Consider the following 24,185-nt stretch of genomic DNA (forward strand, 5'->3'; position numbering starts at 1 on the left):
GCTCCCAGTCTGCCGTGCAGCCTTTTTTGCACGTCCTGACAATGTGGATGGGACTTGCTGGGGCCTCTAGCTTTGCTTTGCTTGGAATCAATAAAGGAGCTCTTTGATCTAAAACTAGTATAGAAAGGAATTACTGTTTTCATATCCTTCTAGCCCGAGCACCACACACTGCTGAATGATCTGAAGTGTTTTATTAATCTACCTATACAATTTTTTTAATAGGAGGGAACGTCTCCCTTCCACTTGAATAAACTGTTGATTGAAGGAGTTCTGAAAGTGTGCTTATGTTTGACTTCAAGGCTTTTTATGAGTTGATGCCTTCCTTGTAGGTGAAGGCACAGACCCAAAAGTAGTGGTTTCTCACAGTGTATATCTTCAGGGAAGAACAATTACAGCTAAGTAGTTTCCTATTCCTGGTATTGGAAATTGGATTTTCTTTTTATGTTAGACACAGTAGTCTATAAAACACTCTTCCAAGAGAACAGTTATATTTTCTAAGAATTTAAGCATAGTAACTTAGAAACCGAGTGCATTTTGCACAGTAGCTTGTCAGCAGGTACTTCATATGAAAATCTGTTTGTGCACCAAAGTTACTTGGTGATGTTTTAAGTCTTTGTGTGATAGACTAAGCATTATTTTTGCTTTGATTTGCGTGTCTGTAGAAAAGTTTATTGCACCCCAGGTCAGTTTATGACCTGCTACAGAATGCATTAGTAATAGTTCAAATATAGTTACACAGTTTTTTTTATCTTTTAGGAAGCAGTAAAAAAAGATGTGCAGGAAAAAACACCCAAAGAAGTGACTGAGGTTACTACCAATAAGTGCTCTTCCAGTCCAGAGGTGAGACTAGTGATGCTTTCATTCAACATGGAGTTGAAGAAGGCAACAGACAAACATAATGTTTTAGTTATTCATATAGATATCTGTTTTCTGAATTCATGGTTTAATGCCTTACTGTAGATAAGGAGCCAGCCTTTTGCTGACTGCAAAATGAACGTTTCATAGGTTTTATCTTGCAGTTCAGGCCTTTTGATTTAAACATTTTACGTATATTTACAACAGATTCTATATTTCTGTATGCATTTAATAATTTACTTGACTTGTATTTGTCAATCCAGCAAAAAGGTTTTGTTTTTATTATATGTTGTCTATTATTTAAAATCTGTTGTCTTTAGAACAAAACTGAATGCAAGGCAGCTGATTCGATCTTAACTTTTTAATAAGAGAAGAATAAAACTGAAACAATTATTAGAGAGAGTGCATTTGCAACTGTATTAAAACTAACAGCTAACACTGCCAATCTTTTAAATTCTGGATTGATTTTTTTTTTTTCTTAAGAAAGCACAAGCATATCCAGTAATATCTCACTTGAATACTAGGAGCCATTCCACCAACACATTCATTTATCATCTTTCTCTCATCAATTTCACTCATTGTTTTTATCTATACATCTAAATAAAAACAAGCATTCCCTTTTGGTTACACTTTCCAGAACATTTTCCTAAAGTTAAAAGCATACTAAAAAAGGATGAGGTATGCATCTCAATCTTATCATAGAAGTTGTTGCCATACAGAGCACCAATTGTTTCAGCAATCAGAAGCAGTACACTCAGATGTGCCTAAAGGTTTGCTTACAGTAAGAGTTGCAGCTTTTCTTCAGCAGGTGACCATTTTCTCTACAGAGCCACCTGAGATCTGCAATATCCCATTGCATATTTTTTTTCAGATGCATAATAAAGGATCTTCTTTATTTCCTTTACTGGGGCTTTATTTTTCTGGACATCTTAGGACCTTTACAAAATGCATGGAGCTGCCTCAAGGAATACCTTAGGTTGCACCTCGGTCTGTGCACACCACCACACATGAACCTCATGAGTGCTGAACTGCCTGCAAAGATGTTAGTCAAACTAAGTCAGCCAATGGATTAGAAGCTGTTAGAACACATGTACACATAGTCATGCACAGCAGTGTCGTGTAAGCCTTGTTTACGTGCTTGTGAAATGACAGAATACTGTCCTGGTTGATGACTAACTCAGAAAATATTTGATGATTAAGCTGAACCCTGAGACTGCACATACCTTCTGTATGCTAAGCTCTTCTTAATTAATACTGTGATATTTATTCTCAGTTGTATCACTTTCAGTCTGATTCACCGGAACCAATGAAGAGACTCTCCCCATTTAGAGGAACAGGAAAGGAGCTGAAGACTCTTAGTAAAGCTCTAGCTCACACAAGGTAAGGCAATACAGAGCACAAAGAAATAGGGTAGTCCAGACTAAAGCAAACTTTGATTCTGCCACGGCAGCAGTTGAGTTGTAGGTGAAGCAATCAACTGTGCTACAGCTTGGAAAAGATGGTTTACAGTTCTTCCTTTCTATGCTTTTATGTATACTCAGTGTTGTCAATGCTATGAGGAATGATTGTTTGATAGTTCTGCTTGTATCAATACTATGTTGTTTTCCTTTATAAAGGTGCTGGAAACTTCTTTGCAGTCTTTTGCAGTGCTGTGGCAAGATTTAGTGATAAAGTAGGCAAAACCAACCAATATTAGGACATAAGTCCACTATATGATGGAAAACCATAATGAAAATATCTACCACTGTTATAGAAATACCTGCATGGACTCATTTGGAACATACAAGCCTGAGACTCAGGAAGATGCTGATGTATAAGGATTAGATTTTTGTGCCTTACCCCTACAAATCAAAAGCAAAACCCAAGGAACTGAGAGTTTTGAGAACAGGCTTCAGCAAAGAGTGCTCTCTTGTTTAGGCACTCATGCTTCTAAACGTACTTGGGCTGTGTTGTCATCCATGTTTCACCATTGTCACTGCAGGTGGTGCTTAAGTTGAGAAAACTGAGGCTCCAGTATACTTTTCTGTTGCAATCACAGGTTTTGATTGCACTCCAAGCTGCCTACAGAGATCATTCACTCCATTTGCTCAGTATTAGCTTAAACAGTTCCTAAACTGTACAATAAGCCTTGCAGTACATGACTCTAGGGTTTTCTAAATTTTCCTGGAACCTTCTAGTTTACTTGATGGGAGTGTTAAGCTAAGAAATGAGATTCATTTGCAACTGAAACAGCAAGCAGTAGTACAAAAAGATTATTTACATCTGGCAAGGTTTAGTTACAGCCTGCTGCAAATAAAACAGACAAATTACCACTGCCAACCCCAGCAGGGTACAGATTACACAAGTGTTTACAAGGTTCCTTGACTTTAAGTCTTTAAAGAGCATTCACTAGATAAAAATAATTGAATTAAAGCAAGCAGCAATAAGACAGCTATATAAAATCTTAATAATTAGGTTAAATCTAAGCAAATATGGCAGTCAAGAGAACACATTATATTGCATTAGCATAATATGTAGAAGAGAAATTAGGCTCTTGTGTTGCCTGGCTGAGATTATAACTGCATAAAACTCAAGGAAATTAGAGAAAAGTACCTTCTTTGCAGATAGTACTGTAGAGAAATTAGAACTTTACATTTCACACTAATATAGTGATTTTTAATAATCCCAAATTTTTATAGCAAAGCAATATCTAAATTGTATACTTGTTACTCATGATAATAGTCAATGTCACATGTTTTTATTATTTACTTTGTTACTTCACTCTTAGTCAATTTTCCTTTGATAAACTTCACTGAAAATAGTAATAAACACTAAACAAAATAATCAATGCTGTGCACTTAGAAGGCTGGATGAGCATTTTGATAAAGGGTGACTTGCTCTTGCCGTAAATGCAGTTAGTGATGTCTGAGTGCCTGGGTTCATTGTTCAATGCTAAACTTCAGGGAGGTCAGGTCCTTGAGGTCAGGTTAAAGTTCTCTCGATAACCTGCCAATGATTAGTTTACTTCTTTGTATGAGTTGCTGGTGCTTGGAGCTTGCTTTTGGTTGCTTTATGTCTTTTTTTTTTTTTTTTCAAATAAGTAGGATGAGAAACACTTGTGAGTGTTCTTTAAGATGACAATTACCATCACCATTGGTACTAAAAGGCTGAGTTTTTAAAATCTTAGCAAATTGATTTGTAAATGTTCACCTAAAACAAGAAAAACCATTCATTGCGATTTCATTTTATGAAATATGAACTCACTTTCTTTAATGCTTTCTGAAATCTACAGTAGCTAAATGACCCAATATACAGAAGAATATCCCAACAGACTTAATATCTGGAAATCAAAGGTTTATGCTAACTGGTTTTTAAATTTTTGTGTTGTGTAAGCCTAGAAATTCTTCAAGTGTCACTGTGTGACCTTTTAAGCATGTATTTGTGCTAGCCTTCATCTTTGGTGTTTGCACAATGTTACTTTGTCTAAACCTATATGTAGAAAGAAAAGCAAAGGAAAACCCACAGACTTTTTAACCAAGTATTGAGGTGTGACATTGCAGGAAAAGATAATTTCAAGTGTCAGTGACTGTGCTGCTGGATTAGACCGAAGGATGCATCACCATTACTTCTTAGTAACAATTTAAGACTATAGAAAAAAAGCAACAGAGTGGGAAATACAAGAAAGAAAGAAAGAAGAAAACTGGAGTTTCCCAGGGCAGCAGCTTTTAATTTCAATTGTAGCAGTCAGGCGAGCAGAGCAGCAGGCTCATACGTACTACAGGGAGTCAGTGCATACAAATGACCATTGTGAGTTTGGGGTTTGATGCTTTTCCTCCTCCTGATTGAAAACGAACACCCAGTGGTTGTCTTAACTGGATATTAATTGATACATATTCACAGGAAGCAGTGCCTGTGATCTTGCAGCTTGTTTGTATGAAGGAGTGTAATGGAATAAACTGTGAGGAAGTTTTTTAATGATCACAGTGACATAGCACAGGGTATGAATTTTTAAATGATCTCAAAAGTGTTTGAAGAGTCATTACTGAAACAGACTTAGCTGCATTCATAAAGCTTTAATACTCTACCCTACACATTAAAAGCATAATTAAACTGAAGATAAACCTAATAATTATGACCTCATACCTCCTCTTAGTAATATTCTCTTACACTTTCTTGAGTCCTGATGGTGATATAAAAGAGGATGATGACAGAGTACAGAGGATGCTGAAACTACTCATCTTTCAAAACTGTCAGTCACTAGTTGTCCCAAGAGGAAAGTTGTACCAGCTCATCCCTGCTGATGAGTTGTACCTAGTCACGTGAGAAAGACTCCTGTCAGCTCTCAGATACCATTTTACCTAAAGACAGCTTTAAAATGTAGGAAGGAATTTGCTTATCTTTGTGCAGCATAAAATGAAAAACCTTTTGGGAAATCTGTAGATAGTGATCATTCCTCTTCCTTTGTAGATCAATACATCTTATTTCTAGTAGAGATTGCCCATGTAAACACAAAGTAGCTCTGACTGACTTGTCTAAGAGCTTCGCAATGTCAGTTTCAGTACACAGAATTTGTATGGCAGAAAAGACAATACCTTTGTCCTTGAGCATTCACATATCTTTAGCTTTGAGCTAAGAGTTATGTTTTCATTTCTATTACCATTGTTATTAAAACTAAGCAAACTCAAGAAGCACAGCCCTTTTGAAATGCCATTCAGCTCTGGTGGACATCCTTTCTCATTGCTTTGTTCCAATGACATCTGTAAAGGGGATTCAGAATAATACTAAGTAATTCATACTTGCATAGGGATGTATTGCATAAGAAACAGGAAAGCAGCAGTTTTTATACCTGATAAATTGTGGAGACATACAGGAGCAGTTACACAGTAAAGAAGATGAACAAAGTATTAGGAGCTTCTCGATGTTACTCCATAATAAAAGCAGGTTGTCATAAATCACTTCTGTAGGGTTCAGCCCACCAAGACCATGCAAGGGTACTGGAATTACTCTGGTTGTTAAGCATCACCACAAAAAACCCCAGTGCTTAAAAATAAGCATATTGCTTCAAGTGAGAGTAACTGAAAATGCTTTCATTGTATAAAAAAGAGATACGAAAGGTGATAGAAACTGGGAACTATGCAGTGGCAGTCATCTAAGCAAAGGTGCCCATGTGAAAATGACAGGTTGTGGTAGCCCTCAGTGGATGATATCATGGAATCCACAGCCTTGAGCTGCAAAGGGAGGTGTCTGTGCCATTCCACCAGCCAGGCATGCCAAACCTATGCATTGAGTTTCTCATGCTTTGAAGAAAATGACCCTGTGCATCTGTTTTGCTGCAGTCTGCAAGTTTAATGAAATGAAATGTCAAACTGCTGGCAGTTTAACAGTGTTCAACTGGCTGCTTTTTATGTTTGAAATTAGAAACTGGATGGCTTTTTAAAATGTTTCAAGTTTCCTGAAGGCAAACCTCTGAAACTCACTCTCTATACAGAAAGTCCAGCCTTTACTAATGCATTCTTTATGCCTGCAACAACAGAGTGAGACTCTTACCTGAAGAGCAGTTTCTTCTACTTTTTTTCCTGCTATTGACTGGCTTTAATACAAACCTGTTAAAAACTGGTGATTGAAACAGCAGCTACAATTGCAAGATTATAAGCAGCAAGAAATGTGTTATTTTTTTGAGCTTATGACTTTGTTCTTACCTGTCTGTCTCTACCAATCCTATGCAAATGCATGAACACAATAAAAGATGTTAGTGTTTAGAAGTTATGATAAGTTGGCATTCCTTACTGCAGTATTTTACTGGAAGATACAATGTAGTGAGAAAAAGCAGGAAGAAGAGGCAGCATAGAGTTAAGGAGCAAAGAAGAGACTGAGGCAATACTAACAGAGAAGGTGAAATGTTTTATCTCCCAATATTAGTTTCCAATGTATTTAATATTTCATGTCAGTTGCTTGGAAACCTGTGTTTTGTGCCCTTTTGCTGCTTGACAGAAATCACTCTAATTGGCATGTTTCTAGCACTGTCACTGCTGGCAGTTTGCAGCTTTTCTCTTTTTCTCCAGAAGCAAAAATTTTCTTTTCCATGAATGATGGCTCACATTAATTAGACAGCAGTCATGGGCAAAGACAACCATTTAACTGTGTAGATGTATGAATCATTATCTCTATCATCAATCACTAGAAAGACTGTTATTCCCATCAACGTTTCTGCCTTTCCAGGCTATTTGTTTGAGTCTGTCTCCTTTCATTTTCTGCAAAAAGAAAAGTTTGTTTATGCTTGAAATTTCATAAGTGGAAATAGTTCATTGTTATTAGATTTTTTCTATCTTTCTAAACACAATGGTCTAATCCCACATATTATGATACAAAACAACACATTGTCACAATGTTTGAACAAAGCTAACCCTTAAAATGAGTTTTCCATTCTTTAGTAGTAAAATGTCATTGCTCTGTAAATACAGTTATGTGATGAGGCAAGACACTGGATTGGGAGAAGTGGTTTGCTTCTTTCACATGAAAATCTTGAATCAACAGTATTTCCTGGTAGAGAGTGAGAAACCTCAGTGAAGTTCCACTTAATAAGCAGTGAGGTTTTTGTCAGTAATATGAACATACAGTTGTTGTATATTCTTACATTAACAAATTTGAAAGCCCAGAGATCTCCCAACTATTTTTTCTTTTGAAATTTTAGTAATTTCTCCACAGGTTTTTTTGGAGAAGAATCCAAAGCAAGGCCTTGAAATCTGAGTTCTTTTTCTGCGCTCTATCAGTACAAAGCTATCTTCTCTGTGCTGCTCTGGAAGTGCGTCCTCCACTCACCTTTGTTCACGTACTTCTCCAGACATGCAAAAAATGCTGGAAACCTATATGTTCCTACCCCTGGAGAAAGCTTTTTATATGAAGATCAACAGCAATGGGAGTTACAGCATGGCACAAGTGGAGGAGTTGGATGAGTGTACACATGTTTTTGTGTTCTGGGACTTCTTAAAGGAAAAATTGCAGCCCTCCATTCTTTCTAGGTTGAGAAGAACACATTCCCAACTGAAAAGACTTTTTTTGGTATGTTATTTTTTTTTTGTGCCTGCAGGTAGCCAAATATGTTTGTACTTCTCAGTGTCAGAGAACTTCTCATTTCAAAGTAGAGGTTCTGGCTCATTTCACAATGAAAGCAGCATCTTCTATATCTTGATGTTTTTGTAGTTAGTTAACCATTCAGAGACATCTTTAAATATGTGTTGATACATCAATACGTTCACCTGGTGACATCTTTTGTAATAATGTGAGGTGTTGTTTCCACTAGTGAAGATCCTTATTTCCTTGCTGCATAACCTTCTGTAAATTTACTCATGCCTCATTTTAACTTGGTTCTTATTTCATGGTCAGATTTTCATGTGATAATATCCATCTGTCCTGTTATGCAGATTCTGATTTTGTTTTTTGAAAGAGATTTGAGTGCAGAATACTGTACTCATCTGCAAGAGAATAAAATGGGAATCTGCATCTGAAATAATGTGGGTATTCCAGGTCATTGGTATATCTTCAGTTACTCAAGATAGACATTGATATGATACAACTGTAGTTCCTTGCCAGAATGTTTAATGCATCGGTATGGTAAATGATCACATAGGTGAGTTTCTATGGGTTGGTAACTACATTTAATAGATTTTATTCTTATAATCTGACCTTCTCTGAAATTAAGAAGACTAAAGTAATAAATTTTTACACACTTGGTTCTTTTAAATATAAGAAAAAAATATTTTACTGTGAGGGTGACAAAGCCCTGGCACAGGCTGCCCAGAGGGGTTGTGGAGTCTCCTTCCTTGGAGGTCTTCAAGACCCGCCTGGATGTGACCTGATCTAGGTTGACCTGCTGCTGCAAGGGAGTTGGACTAGATGATCTCTAAAGGTCTCTTCCAACCCCTACCATTCTATGATTCTATGGTTCTTATTGTCTAAGTACTCAGCCTTTAAACAAGAGTACTAACCAGTCTGCTCCTGGTTCTCTATTGCCTCATATGTACACGTTTGCATCTCTAACCTGACTATAAATGCCACCAAACCAGAATATGTAATTAATTTACATTAGTATCTACATATTAATTGTGACTAGTTGTAATCTTGCTAAGCCTTTAGGATATGATCTGACTGTGGAGCTCAATAGCAGGACTTACTGACTCAGGCTTGTTGCCATTATAAAGTTAACTCCATGGCTTTTGTAACTTCAGAAGGTGGGAAGTGTATGCCACTGTGTGATAACTCACTGAGTAAATGTTAAGGGAACAATACACTTATTCTCATTTACAAGGAGACTGCCTTACATCACTCAAGAAAGGCATGAGCTAGTCTTAATGTAAACAAATTTGGGACATAGTGACATAGATTACACTGCTGAATGGATGGCAATCAGAACAGAGTGAAATGGTTGGCAACTCTGATATTTGCTGATCAGAGAACGGAACAGATTATCCAGTGGTCTAAATCTGTGGTACTGTTGACCATTTACAGCAAATGCAGAGTTTGTTCTCCTGTTGTTCCTTGTGTGCTTTTCAAGTAAGAAAAGTACTGTGTGCATTTGGATTTTGATCTTGGCATATCCTGCTAGTCTACAATTATCGGTTACTTACATGTTACAGCACCTTGTCAGAAAGTCAAAGGACATGTAAGAATTACTGCAGAGATTAGAGTGCAGCAACAGCTCAAACAGAGTCTGATATGTGTTAGTGTATACACACTCAACATAGTATTTTGGGGGCCTGGAATGATGATAAATAAGTGTACTATTCCAACTGAAACAGCAGCAAGGATAGTAACATTTAATTAATTGAAATCCCATGAGAATGCAGGTGTTAAACACTTGTGCACCTGCAGAGATTCACATAAAATCCTTAACAACTTCAGGTCACCAAAACTTCCATTTTATTTTGAGTTCAAAAAGACAGACCTTCCAGTACCACAGTGCCTCCTAAAACTAGATATGAGCATAGATTTCGAGTTAAATCCAAATGAAGGAAGCTTGCTGCTCTCATCGCTTTCTTCATTGGATATTTCTTTGAATTCTTCGGGATCCAAATATTCATCAGCCTCACTTGAGATCTGTGATGAGATCATAGCTTATGATGGCATGGCTGCAAGTAATGCTAAGTATTGGTTTAGAAGTATTATGTGGAGTTGTAAACCAAGGGTTTGGTCTGTAATGTACAGTATTTATAATATTTACTGTAGTTTGACAGTTAATACCTCCTGTGCTTTCTCTTTTAAACAGAAATGGAGTGTTGTTTGTACTACTCTTTCTGCTACAGAAAAAGTAATCATACAGAAATTATATATAGAAAATATTTACTCACAATGCTTTTAAGTGGCAGCATACGTGAAATTGCACTTGCTTTTCACCCAGGAAGTTTTAGCTCATATTCAGTTTGTCACTAGTGCCACTAGTTAGACAGCACCCAGCTGACACTTACCTTGCAACATCCTCAGAAATCTGGCCTTGTGCCCAAAGAGTAGTTTTTACTGGTCTAGTAGGGAGTTGTTGCAGATGCAAATTGAAATGCTTTTATGAAAATAAAGGAATTGGCATTTAGCCTGTGCTCTTGGTGGCTTTCAGAGCAATGCCATGTTGGTTTCATTTATATTTACAATTGGCCATAAGCCTCTGGAAAATGCTAAGTTCCTTCCTTGTGTCATCTGGAGCAGGAGATGTTCTGCCATTAGCTTTATTGGTATAAAGTCTATATCCATTAGGATAAGAAAATGTAATAAGCCACTTTATGAAACGGTAGCAAACAATTTCTGTGACCAAAGAAATATGTATGTAGTTGTTTAATACATACCTAGTTGTTTCACAGCTCACAATTTTTGTTCATCATGATCATAATTTAATGGCTAGCCTTAGACACAGACAAAGTCAAGCTGGTATAAATTAATTACAACCTTTTTGCATGTCAGGAAATGGGACAGAGGGAGATTAGCAAGGAAGAGGTTACGAGCCTGAAGCATCCCAGTAACACTACCTGCTGCCTTCAATATAGTTGCTTGGTAGAGGTGCAGCCACATAGAGCTGAAGCCTTCTGCCCACCTTCCTAGCAATTGTGTGCAGTCTGGAGTTGCACACTTTACCTGAGTGATGATTTGGCATCACATGTTGAGGAGTGTGTGTCATTCTTTAGTAAACCATCTCTCACTGAATTTGTTTATCTACAGAGCAGATGTGATGTTATTAACAGTAAAATTTGATCTTCTGGGACAAATGCATCCTTAGTATGATTCCTTCAAATCTACTGAAGTTGACCCAATGTGCTTAAGGTATACCTAAACAGAAGGTAAAAAAACCTGTTAGATATGTAGCTTATCTTTACCCTGATGCAAAGGTTTCTGGCATCATTATTATAGCCTCTTTATATTTTTCTCACATCTGAATTATAATAGAAATTTATTATTTCCTTTTCATTTTCTAAGTAACTTCTTACTCAAGGTCACCGAGAACCTCAGATCTTAGCAGTAAAAGTTGTATTCCTCAATACTTTAATGGCCTTGTATTAAAATTAGCTGATGACTTTGAGTCCCTGAAGGATTTAAAGAGTAATTTAGTAAGTATGTAGTTACACCAAACACTAAAAGGACATTTACTTCTGTATGTGTGGTACACTTCTGGATCGTTGCTCTCCACATATCATTGACCCTTATCTATAATAATGTATTCCTGCAGTGAAAACAGAGTGTTCCAGGGTATGTTGTTACTGCTCAGGAAACTCTTAATTTTCAAGCTGATAAAGATATTAACTTGGAAAAATAAGACAAATCTTTTTGTCTGAAGAGCGGTTGAAAATCTGTGTTGTGACTACAGTTGACTGAAGCTCAATTACCTTAATAAATGTATTCCAAATTTCATCTCAATTACATTTGCATTATAATGAATGATTCTCACCTACTTGTCAAATAGGCAGCCCAGATAAATTTATTAAGTTATTGTACAAAATGTATTGTGATGCCAGAATTTAAATAGAGATATATTTGATGTCCTATTCTAGCTATATACAGCATAGAAAATTATGTTGGTGACCTCTGTAGTTTCAGTTTGAAGTAATTTTACTGTCTTCCTGACAAGAGCCCATGAACCTTTAGGGTCACCCATAAATACCCCAGAGATAATACTACAGAATTACAAGAGGAATTTTTTTGTTTGAATCAGGTAATTTCAACTTTTCTATATGCTGCATTTCTGTCCATCTATTTCATTTCTTTTTCTATGCTTGGAGCCTGTAGAACTAATTTTTGTAATACCTGAGACTTTAAGGAAGTCATAGACTAAAACTGTTCACAGTTTGTAACATTTCTTATTCCTATGAGTGTATGAGAGTGATCATCAGTTTTTGGTGCACATATATTAAAACCTTCTGTAGTAGATAAAGCTTAAAAAAAAGCACTGATTGGACTTGCCATTTAAGTATCTTTCTCCAATAATATTGGTTATGGCTGTTAGTGTAAAAGAACTTTCTAGTTTATAATTATTTTTCTCTACCTTTGATTTGTGTAATAACCACATTGTTCACTATTTGTGGCATTCTAATATACAGTTACAGTAGGGGGTTTGATCTTTAGGGAGCAATATTACATTAGTGTGTGCAGAAATGTAGAAGCAGCACTACAAAGGGGAAAAAATATAATTACATTAAAATATCTTGATAGCCAGCAAAAAGGAGAGAGGAAAAAAATACTGAAAAAGGACATAAAGGAAGAACTCAAGGCCATTAAACTTCTTCTAGTGCTCCAAGAGAAGGCTCTTATGAAAAGTACTAGGTTCTTATGAGAAAACATAAAGCTAATCTGACATGACTCTGAAATCCTTATACTTTTTTAAAGCATCCAGCATTTCTTTTCAGGGACATCTTATTGTCTTACCTCTGTTTTCTTTCTACAAAGTTAATATTGAAATGTCTAGCAGACAGGTTGTCTACTTGAACTGTTTTCAAGCTTATTTTTATGGTTGCTGCAAGTGGTTTTTTTTTTAATCAAGAGAAGCAAGAAGGGAGTAAACAGCTCCCCTTGAGAGCTAGTGAATTTGGTGCCTGAAATTTGCACCTGATAACCTTCAGGTGCTTTAGTACATGTTTGGTAAGAAAGGCAAGTTATTACTTGTCAGTAAAACAAATGAGGCCCAGCTTTCAAGTCTAGATTGAGTTTGAAAGAATCAATGCAGCCTGATGACACTTGATTCAAAAGTCAGCAACACGTTGACTTAAAGGGATGTTTCCTATGCCTGCATAGTATGCTCCTGAGACATGCATCAGCTGCTGCATTCTTTCTAACATTTTAATCGCAGGTTGCATGTAATTGTGTGCTGTATTCTTTTCACTGCCCTAGCTCACCTTTTCTCTCTTTGGGGTTTTTTTTGCCTCTGTTGTCAACCTACAGGGAGGACATTATGGTGGTTTGTTTATTTTCTTCTCTAGCCTGTTGTCTTCAGCTCACTCTCAGGCTTCACTGCCACCTTCTCTGTTACTAACAACACAGCCATCTGACAGCAAGTGGAGTTTAGCAGCTAACAGGGAGCTTTAGGGCAGTGCCTGTCAGGCTAACAAGTGAGTTAAGACATTGGGGGACCCACTGGTCAATTGTCTGCTATAAAGTAGAATTAGACAGAGTTTTTAAATCAAGTAGTGGATGAAGTGATGTCAAGTTCAAGACATCCAATAGTTAAACTGTGTGGTGCTGAAAGAGAAAATGGAAAGGTCTTACAGCTTATATTGGAGATTGTTGTTATTATATTGCAGAGGAAACGGTAATGTTGAACTCCTGAACATCAAAGAGTATGAGATGTCTGGTAAAAAATAAGGTGGTGGGCAACAGAGAAATGAATCATGTTGATAGTGTGTCTTTAGGGTACTGACCAACTTGTGGTGACTTCTGTCAGGTATCACATCAATTTGGTGAAGAGAGGTGGCCAATACTTCCATATACTTCGCCAAGAATCGCTGGAGAGGAAGAACACACTGAAAGCAGCTCAGCAGGCTCGAGGCATGAGATGGAGAACTGAGTTCCAGCCACTCAATAACTGCTCTGAGGAGTCAGATGAAGAAATAAACATGTAAGTCAACTCAGAGAACTTTTGGTGGTCTGAGGGCAGTGGTTTTAAAGAGATAATTTTCCAGTTTCTGTCATTACTTGATATTGAGGCAGAATATTACTATTTGTGTGAACTAGAAAGAGGAAATACTTAAAATCTGGGTGAGCAGCTGTGAACTCAGGAGAGGTTTCATAGCCAACTTGTAATTGATTCTCTGAGGAGAAATGGGGGAGTTCTCCTAGGTTTGTGCCATGCTTTTGTTCCCACTACAGGACCCCGCAGCATTAAGTATTATAACGAGTTCCATTCAGCAAAATAAGGGGCTTAGCTTGTCAAGTGGATTTCTTCACTAGTTCAGATTTATTACTTACTGCCTTCTTCAGGTTTTCTCTGTGTTTGATAGTTAAATAGTCTTCAATCCTCTGGCTCATGCTGATCTTTTCCGTGCACCTCTAACGCCTGTTGTCTTCCATTTATCAAGCCTCACTAGATGATGAGTTTATTAAATACCTGTTCAGTAGGACAGTGTAGCTTTTCTAGAGGTTACACACTTTTGGAGCCTTACTACATCAAAAGCTCACACATGTCTAACAGTCTTTTCTCATCATCATGCTGTGGCTTTTGTCACTCGCAGGGACTAACTTCCTCTCAGTCACCTTTCTGCCATGAATTAACTCTTGGAAAATTTGATCTTCAGAGTCACCTGAGGTGCAATCATGCCCTAATCATAAAGTGGGACAACAATGTATAACCACTATTTAAGGAACAAAATATTTCCTGTTAGTATGAAACCCAGACCAAAATGTGAACAAATAGCACAGACAGGCTGAGAGATTCTGAACAGAAAAGTATCATATTTACTACAATAATATTTCCTATCCAGCATTCTAAATCAATATTCTAAGTGAATAGTTAGAAAAGATGGGAAAGGACTAGATTGTCATAGTATCATGGAAGGAGAAAAGGTAGTAGCCAAAGTATTTTGAAATCTTAGCCTGTGATGTCTGCAGCATCTAAAACTTTCTCTTTAAGTCGCCTACAGCTGTGTGATTTCAATGGCACTGTGAGGCACTTTGATTCTGGGTTAGTGAAGGCCACATTAACATTTTAGATAAGATTTTTTTTTTTTTAAAGGAATACATAAGAACCTCCCTGAAATCTTTCTCTGAATTCCATGCTAATTCTTTTTGATATGTAACTGTTTTATCTACCCATAACTCAGCTAATCCACATTTATTGCAGACAAATAATTTATCACATTTTATGAAAAATACCATTGCTTTTATTGTTGTGACCATTGAGATTACTGAAGTCATTTGTTTCCTTCTGTAAGGAAAGGCTTCTTTCTACTGCAAGGCTGACCTAAAAAAGTTTAACATTCTTCTTTCTTTTATGAAGGTGTACTCGCACAAACAAAATTATTTTAATTTAGGTACAGCTTCTCTAGTAGTAAAAATGATCTTACTGGTACAGGGTAGACCAGACTTGTGGGTGAATACTGATAAAGGCACTTTAATTCTACATCTGCACCAGGGTTTTTGCCAGTTGTAAAAAACTTATTTAAAATATTAATACTAACCTAAATATCTACACTAGCAAAAGTTTCTAGTGTCAACCTGATAGCATTTAATATTTTCAATGTATTGCTTTAAAACTAGTATTAGAGGAAAGACCTGTAACATCTGCCAACATTCCTAAGAGGGAAATTATAAGATTTCTGATCATATATCAAAATTAGGGAGAGTTATGGAGAATTCCATAAGAATCTAGGATTTTTTTGGGCAGGACAGGAGTACACAGTGTAACAGGAATGTGTGGCTTTGGAAAGTGTGACTTGGTCAAATTGTCCTATGTAATTTACACATATGCAGGAATCCTGCCAGTGCATGTTACAGATGTATGCTGTCCACAGTGATAAACAATTTAAAAGGAGAGGGGGGAAAAAAAGAGGTAGATAAAAAACACAGATGATTGTCTGCTGTGGAAGCTTACTTCACTCTTAGCTTTCACAGCACTGACTTCAAATATTAGGACCTTCATGGAAAAAGAAAAGCTCTGAAGCAGGGTTAAACTGCTGGAGCACAAAGTGTCTTTTTAACAGATGATGTCTGGCTCTAGTCTTTCACAGTGACTGAAGCTGTTTGTATGGTTTTCTATGTGCAGATGCCGGTCATGCATATAGGCCTTTCACACCCTCCCTCTTTTTCCCTGTGAGATAGCAGCAAACATTAAGCCTCAACTTTTTCACTGCTGTTACAGAAGTTGTAGCATTTGTGTTATCAGCTATTTTAAATGTGTCAATAAACTTGGTAACTCTTTCTTGTCATGAGTAGACAAAGTAGAAGTAAAGTTTAGTTGCCCCTCATTAGTAGGGATTTGGACTCTGACAGACATTTTGATATGTAGACAGTGGTCCCACTGACTATTCTCGAGTTCTGCGCTTCATTAGGAATACAGATAAGAGAAAATTGGAAGTGTGATTTGAGGAAGCACAAGACAGACACGTTGTTTTGAAGAATGACATTTGTGGACATGTGCTAGATCATCTCCAAGTAACAATTTGCAGTTAGGATTTCTCTCATTATCTGAATGAAGATCATTTTTTGAGGTTTTGTGTAGGAAATGTCTTTTGTCACAGCAGGAATGTCTTGACAGGTTATAGATTTGTTAGACATCTTTGCTAGACAAAATTCTATGTAAGTCTATTAATTTCTTAATTAGATGAAGAAAACAGCCATATTGATCTCTACTTAAATACAGTGTTATATGCCAGCATAGGAAAGTTCATATTTCATTTTGTGTGGGGACCTCCTGTCTTCTGTAAACTGTTGCTATAGGAAGGCTATAATATCTTACTGAGCTTACTAGGCTTGAATCTCCATTGTGTAACATTGGCTGCAGGTAGTTATTGACATTTGGGAAAAACAGCTGTAAACGTTTCCTTTCTTGGATGGTAGCATTTGATAAACACTCTGCACAGGTGTAAATGGCCAAACAGGCTTGTGGCAGTGACAAACCAGTGCCCACAGCCTACAAAGAACCCAGTTTTCTGTGATATTGGTTTGGCCAGCACTCAAGACTCTCATTCATTGGGGTGAATCTCTTCAGCTTAATCTCTGTTGTTAACTGTGTACATAATATATTAACCCAGGAAAAACTGAACAGAATTTTACTGGCACATCTTGAAACTTTGGCCTCATGTGTGTATATAATCCTGCTGATGCCAGCAGAAAAAAATGTGATGGAATGTAAGCAGCATCTCAGCATCTTTTCTCAAACAAATCAGTTTTGCTTATTCTCCTGACCCCCTAATTTGATTTCACATAAATGCCTAATTGCTAATAAGAAATAGTAGTATGGTAAATACAAATAATGTCATAATTCATGAAGAACTGTAAGCATATTAAAATAATAAATATGTAATTTGGTCAACATAAATATCAGGTTTCTGATATTAATAAATAAGTGCATTAATGAACAATTTAGAAATACATCTAAGTGTTTTTATGTAAGGATTAAAGAGGAAATTTGGTGATGTAAACACAATAAACAGATTTATGGGCAGTGTCTTAATTTCCCGTACTTCTGTTTAAACTTCAGTCTTTGTTCTTTCCCACAGTTCTCTAACAGAAGGCAGCCACCTGAAGCAGTCAGGGAAGAGAAAAAAAATGACCTTGAGATCTTTCACTCCTGTTCATACCAGTGTCTTGATTTCAAACCCCCCTGATGCAGAAAGGTATATTTCAAGGCAAATTTCTGTCCTGCCCTCTTTGGTAGGACATAAGTGAAATGTGCAGCAACGCAGGCCTATAACACATACATATATGTTCAACTGGTAAACATGACTTCCAGGAGTTTATGGTGAAATAGATCTGTCTTTACTAATAGCAATTGCTAAACTATAACTTTAAATATTGAGTCCTAATGAGTTACTGAAAACCCTGTGTGTGCTTATGTAGACAAACACACATCATTTACCTTGCTGATCTTGACACTGCAAATTCAAAGTTGCATAAAATTTGCTTATGAGGCATAGCTTTCTAGATTGGGCCCACTTTAAGGAAAGGCTACCAAAATTAGTATTTAATTTACCCTGTTAAAAAAGTAACCCTATGAAAGAGAGAGGGAGAAGTCTGTGTGTACACTGTATGCTTCTACATATTTAGTATTAGTCACTAATAACACACTTTCTGTTCTTTTCCAAGCTCATTCAGCTAATTACTTACCAAAAGTGTCTGTAATGTTTATGTTTGCACATGGAGTAAGCTAAACTGCCAAAGATAATCTGAGTTCAGAAAATGATGGGTCCAAAATTTTAAACTCACACTGATTTTTCTTCAATGCAAAACTTAGAAATTTCTGTGGAATCCAAATCCCATAAGAATTCACACCATAAAGATACAAATGCTGGAATCCTCCTGGCTATGAAAGCACTGAGCCCATCACCATCAGTCCAATGAAAATTTCGCATCCAAAAGTGTGCGTTTAGGAATCACCATCCCTGGAAGTGGTCAAGGCCAGATCAGACAGGGCTTTGTGCAACCTGATCTGGTGGGAATTGTCCCTACCCATTGGCAACGGATTGGAACAAGATGATCTTTAAAGTCCCTTCTGACTCAAGCCAGTTTGGGATTCCAAAACCCTTGAGAGGTGTCTAGAATTCACTGGGACAATGAAAAAAAAACCCAAAACACCTAACATCTGCTCTGGAAATGCTTAGATGCATCCATTTCTACCCACACAATGCCAGTTTGACCATGTCCCTGACTCTAGAGTGTAAAGCTTTTGTTTCTCCTCTTTGCAGTGAACAGCTTTTCCGACAGCTGTGTGCCATCCACTGGCTTTTGGAAGCTTCGACTCTTGAATCCAACAGTTCGATGCATTCCATATTAACCTGTTGGAATCCAACGTGAGTGCCCAATGCGTGACAGTAGATAGAATGAGGAGTTTGGGATCTTTTGTTCTTTATGTTGTTGTTTCTCTTTTTTCAAGTAATAACTATTTGAGTGAAATGTTATTAATTCTGTGCCATGCAACACACTTTGCATTGGCTTTGCCTCCATGCAGTCTGCAGGGAGCTGTACAGTCAAATCAGCAGCACAGCATGGTCCTCTATTATTGCAAGTTGCAGAACTAACAGAAAACACTGAGCTATCTCAGCTCAATTTAATTGTGTTTTCTTTCCTTTTTTCCTTTTAGTTAATAAATATGCAAATTAAATACATGTAGTAATAGATGTATATATATTCCCATAGCTTTCTCTTGGAGGGTTATCCCAATGTACTCAACAGGAATTCCATATACATTGTAATTACAGAACAAAGCCATCTATTAAGGGATATTTAGTAGCTGGTTTTATTCAAGCAATTATGTATGACAGTGATAAGTGCTTATAAATGATGCATTGCTTTTCAACTTTTCTAGTGTTAAAAATAAATATTAAGTTCCCAACATTTTTAGTCAATGTGATCACGTTGACATAACGTGTATTTCAATATTTCATGAGTGTTTGGTAAAACAGTGAACAGTTTACGCTCAGATTTGCAGAGCAAAGCTGTTCTGCTTTCTCTGTATGTTCTCAGTCAAGACAAACTGTGCTTATATATAACAATGGTGGCAGAGTAGCACTATATAAATTAGCCTGATAAATTGCAGGAGAAAATCAGTCCAGTATGTGGTGTGGATGTGTTTTTTACCCTTTTACATATGAGGACTAACCAATAGACTAGGATAAAATAAGCAGTTTGTGCCATAGATACAGGCTGACAGCAGTCTAAATGCATAAAGCTCTGGTTCCATTTCCAGGTTCTGAAGCAGGAATGTCTCTTGTTGTGTGTTTCCTTCTGCTCTTTGTTGCTGTCTCTAACCACCCTCAATGTCATTTGAACTGATATGCATGCACACTTGCTTCATTACACAGTGACCATGAAAATCAGCTTTACTTTTAGCTTGTGAAGCCTCTGTCTGCACAACAAGATTTTTTTTTTGGAAAAAAATGTGGTGAAGGAGGTAAGCTTAGAACACTAATGTGCTTTGGAAAAGCTTTGACTGATGAGATGGAGACTGAATGATAAATGAGAGTACCTCAGCAGTGACCTGTTGTTATACCACAGCTGCAAGGACTGCAGCTTTCACATTTACCTGTGTCAACATGATGTAACATTTCAACTTTCAGGTCTACAGGTCTTAATTTAGCCAATAGCACAGAAAAATCAAATTTGCATGAACCTGCTGTCATTTGTATCTATGAAATCTTGCTGTACTGAACAAAATTCTTCAGTACTTGCACTGAGGAAGCTGAGAGTATAATTTTGCCTGGTACATACAGGATAGTTTGTAGAATGACTGTGCTTTCTTTAGGTAGTTCTTTACTTGTGACTATAGCTTACTCATGGCTTATGCACCTTGCATTGTCTTTCATTTCTTACAAGCAAAGATATACATCACAGTAGCAGTCAGCCACTGTATACTGTCCATTTATTGCATTTCTTAAAAGAACTTCTAAAAGCCAGGCTCTCAAAATGGGAAACTAATTCAATTGTTTTCACTTAGGGACCCTGGTGGCTGTAAAAAAACAGCAAAAGAGATGGAAGAGGAAAAGTTAGCAATGTACATGTGGGAGGTCTTTATTACAAACCCAAAGGTAACTTCATTGCTCATTTCCTCCCTGGGATCTAATCCAACTTTTCAAGCATTTGTTTTATTGCTTAATTGAACTCCATGATACCACATTTTATGCCCTGGATCTTGTGACTGCAGAATACTTCTCTCTCTAGGTTTGGAAGAATAACAGTTTGATATTGGGTAATAGGAAGAGCAGTATATAGCTGTTTGAAACTGCAGCTTGGTCTCAGGGACAAGTACTGTTGTGGGAAGAATTAAATATTCAGCTAAAGCATAACTAGACTCTTGTTTGCATTTGCCCCCATTTTTTTATGACCCAGAGCCATGCAGCAGTACTTGTCCCCACAAATAGGCTTTTTTTCAATCAAATAGAAATTTCAGAGTGGTATCCTAGAGGCTTTATTCCAGCAAGTGCTAGTTGTTATTTGTTTGGATGCCTTTTTACACAGAAATGCCAAATGTTGAGGCCTTTAAAGAAAGCAGGGTTTTCTTGCCACATTCAAGATAAAATCAAGGAAAGAAGAAAACAAGCAATTCAGATGAAAGCTTTTTAAAAGAAAAATAAATACCTGAGAGGAACTTAAACACTACAAAACCATCTGTAACAGTTGGTAACTGTGTTACTATCTCGTTGAAACCATAGAAAGCAGTTTTGAAACTGCTGAAGTGACTGAAAGAAAGTGATGGGGGAATGAGTGATGCTTGGGAGTATAATGAGAACTCAATAAAGAACCAGTGGCTTTCTCACTTCATAGCATATCTTCCTTTTTGATCTCCAGTGGTTTGCTTAAGCTTATAGTTCCTTGCTTTGCCCCCTATAAGGCTAAATTAAACAAGTTTTGAAAGTGCTTTTAGAACCCCAGGTGAGATGCTCTTAGAAAGGTGAGCTGTTGCTACATGCAGGCTATTTGCTCTCCTTATTTGTCAACACCTGCAGCTTGTACCCTCCTGACACAATAATTAAAATGATTCAATAGAAGATTACAGTTTCTGTTGGGGAATAAACAGCAAAAATTGTTAAACTTAAAAGATAAAGATTGTGTGTTTATGCAAATATTTTTCCTGCTGTTAGCAAACAGAGAGGAGAAAGTCAGAAAGCCACACAAATAATGGAGTTGTTTCTAAATATGAGGATTTCTGATCTTTTCCTTGCAGTTCTATCAGTTCAGTCAACAGCAAATGAACATAAGCAGAAGAAACTAAAGCGTATGTCAGTCTTGGACTCTCTTTCAGCTTTTCCATGCTGAGACTTTTTCTTCCTCTTTGAATTAGTGACAATTTCCTTTCTGTCATTTATGCTAATATTACTTAAAGGCTGCTTTTCATATTTCATATGAAACTTTTAGTGGAAATACTGGGTTCCTTCAGGGACACTTGCTTTATAATGTATATCGTTCTGATTATCAAGACTGCAGAATTCAGTGTGATTTCAGACTTCAATTTATGTTTCTGATGTAGGAAATTCATTTGGCAGGTTATTGGGTGTTGGGAGGAGACCTGAACTTTTATCAAATCACTTTGACCACTTCTCTGCATGTGAGAAGGTTGCTCTATTACCAACACTCTCTGCAGCTGCAGTATTACTAGTTTCTTTGTTTGCTTAGTCTATTGGCATTACTGCTATAGCAGAGAAGTTTTGAAGAAAACAAAATGGAGTTCCTACCTATGAAAGCAGTAGCTTGTTTGAAGTTACTGGGGTTGTGAGGTTAGAGGAGGACTAGAAGGATCTGATATAGAAATTAGTTATGGAAATGTGATTGCGTTGTCAAATTGCTACAGAGAATCCTTCTTTCTACCCATTTTTTCTCTGCACAGAAATGCATCTGGAAAGCACAATATAGTCCATCTAGGAGGAAGATAAACAAGACATCTACTCCAGGTATCTCTCGGCTTAACAGTCAACTGTCATTTCATAGTCAAACCCCTTCTGGCAGCAAAAATTCTACTGTACTTTACTCTGAAGACAACAGCAAGATTAATGTAGTTTCATCTGATGTTACAAGTGAATCGGCACAAGCTAAAGAACAGCAATCTTTCCCTTGTAAGTCACTTTTCTTGACTGCCAATATCAAATAGGCTTGCTTTCAGTGTTACTAAGGAGAATCTACATCAAAGACACTCATAGGTGTACCACTGTATTTCTCTTCAGGCATATGGAACTTTGTACAAGTCTCTCTGTGTCTTTCCCGTTAGAAAATGGGTTTAAAGACAAGATAAATCCCATGTGAATGTTAAGGGTTTTAATTAATATTCAGTTACAGTAGTTGTATAATCAGTCATCCACATCTGTAAGGTCCATCAGGTGATGAAAATAGTGATACTGACCTAACTGATTCACTGAATTTATATTTGTGTAACTAAGGAGTTTCTTACTCTGTATTGCTTCTTATCATCCATCAATGATCACCTCCACTTGATAAACCTGACAGAACAGTTTTTCCTGTTGATTCTGCAATGTGTTTCAGTATAAAGCTGGATAATCTCAAGTCTTTTCCCTTCCTTCTAAGTAAAGCTGGACCAGAAAAGCATGTCAGCATTTAGTACTGCTAATGACTTTTTAATTGATAGTTATATTTTCATTATTAGGCTGACAGTATGCTCCGCTAAACTCTAAATTACTACTCTTGGAGTTCTTGGAGGCATTTATGATAGTTCTGTGAATGTTTGGTAGCTATCAAAAAGGCAAGGAGGACTCTGAGAATAAAGGGGAAGACAAAGCAGAAATCATGCTATGCAAAAATACACATTTTGTTTGTGTGTCTTCAGTTCCTGTCCTTCCAGTTCAGCCAGACTGGTATCAGAAGTAGCAAAGTTGAATGGAAAACCAGTGGTGAGATATGTTAGACATACAGAATAGCTTCCAAATGAGAAACAATTAAGTGACTAGGGCTCTTCAGTGCAGAAAAGCAAGGGTTGAATACAAGGTTATGACAGATTTCTGTAACATTAAGTGCAAGGAAAAAGCAATTAGAGTGGTTATTCACAAGTTCCCCTCACTTCTGATGTATGATATATCAAACTAAATTATCTGGCAGAAAATTAAAAGCAATGGGAAGAGTTTTCATGCAATGCACGATTAAACTTGGGAAATCATTGTTACAATATATGGTTGAAAGTATATTCAAGTCCAAAAGTAATTTAAATTAATAGAAGAAACATTAATTGTTCTTAAAGGAATGGACACATTCCTCAGGTCTGAAAGACCTTTAGGTTCAGGCTGCCAGAAGCTAGGTGGATGTATTGGGAAGTTTGCAATACAATCACGTACTGCCTACACAGCTGCTGCTGTCCCTGGCACTGAGCACATATGAATGGTCTTCCTCTGATACAAATGGGAGTCAAGGAGCATTCCAAGCTGTAATTTCAAGCAATTTCTTTACAGATGTAGGTGAATAATTGAATTGTGTGTAAGATGAAATTAAAAAATAATCCTGAGAACTGCAAGAGCTGGGTGCCTCCATCTGCAGTGAGACATCAAGAAACACCTTATGGTGTGTGTGATGTATGGGAAGGATGTTCAGTACCTCTGGAACAACATCTGTCACGTGATTACCCCTGATTTCAGAGGTCTGACCTGAGTGAGTTACCAGTCTGGTCTTCTCAAGGATTCTATTCCTAGCTCTAACAAATATGGGAAGCTAGTTTCTGCAGGGCAGTTCTGTAG

The 24,185-nt window shown here is 37.0% G+C and overlaps 1 protein-coding gene across 1 annotated transcript; it reads left to right on the forward strand.

Annotated features, from left to right (window-relative positions):
* The first annotated feature begins 760 nt into the window (after window positions 1-760).
* On the forward strand, window positions 761-22,749 carry LOC104556901 (coiled-coil domain-containing protein 60). The gene is made up of 7 exons (XM_062010330.1): window positions 761-840; window positions 2,144-2,235; window positions 13,745-13,918; window positions 18,702-18,806; window positions 20,450-20,540; window positions 22,337-22,400; window positions 22,715-22,749. Exons 2-7 carry the CDS (start codon window positions 2,162-2,164, stop codon window positions 22,747-22,749), a joined length of 543 nt encoding a protein of 180 aa, XP_061866314.1. The 5' UTR covers window positions 761-840; window positions 2,144-2,161.
* The last annotated feature ends 1,436 nt before the right edge of the window (window positions 22,750-24,185 follow it).

This window comes from Colius striatus, chromosome 17, assembly GCF_028858725.1.
Source record: "Colius striatus isolate bColStr4 chromosome 17, bColStr4.1.hap1, whole genome shotgun sequence".
Taxonomy (NCBI): Eukaryota; Metazoa; Chordata; class Aves; order Coliiformes; family Coliidae; genus Colius; species Colius striatus.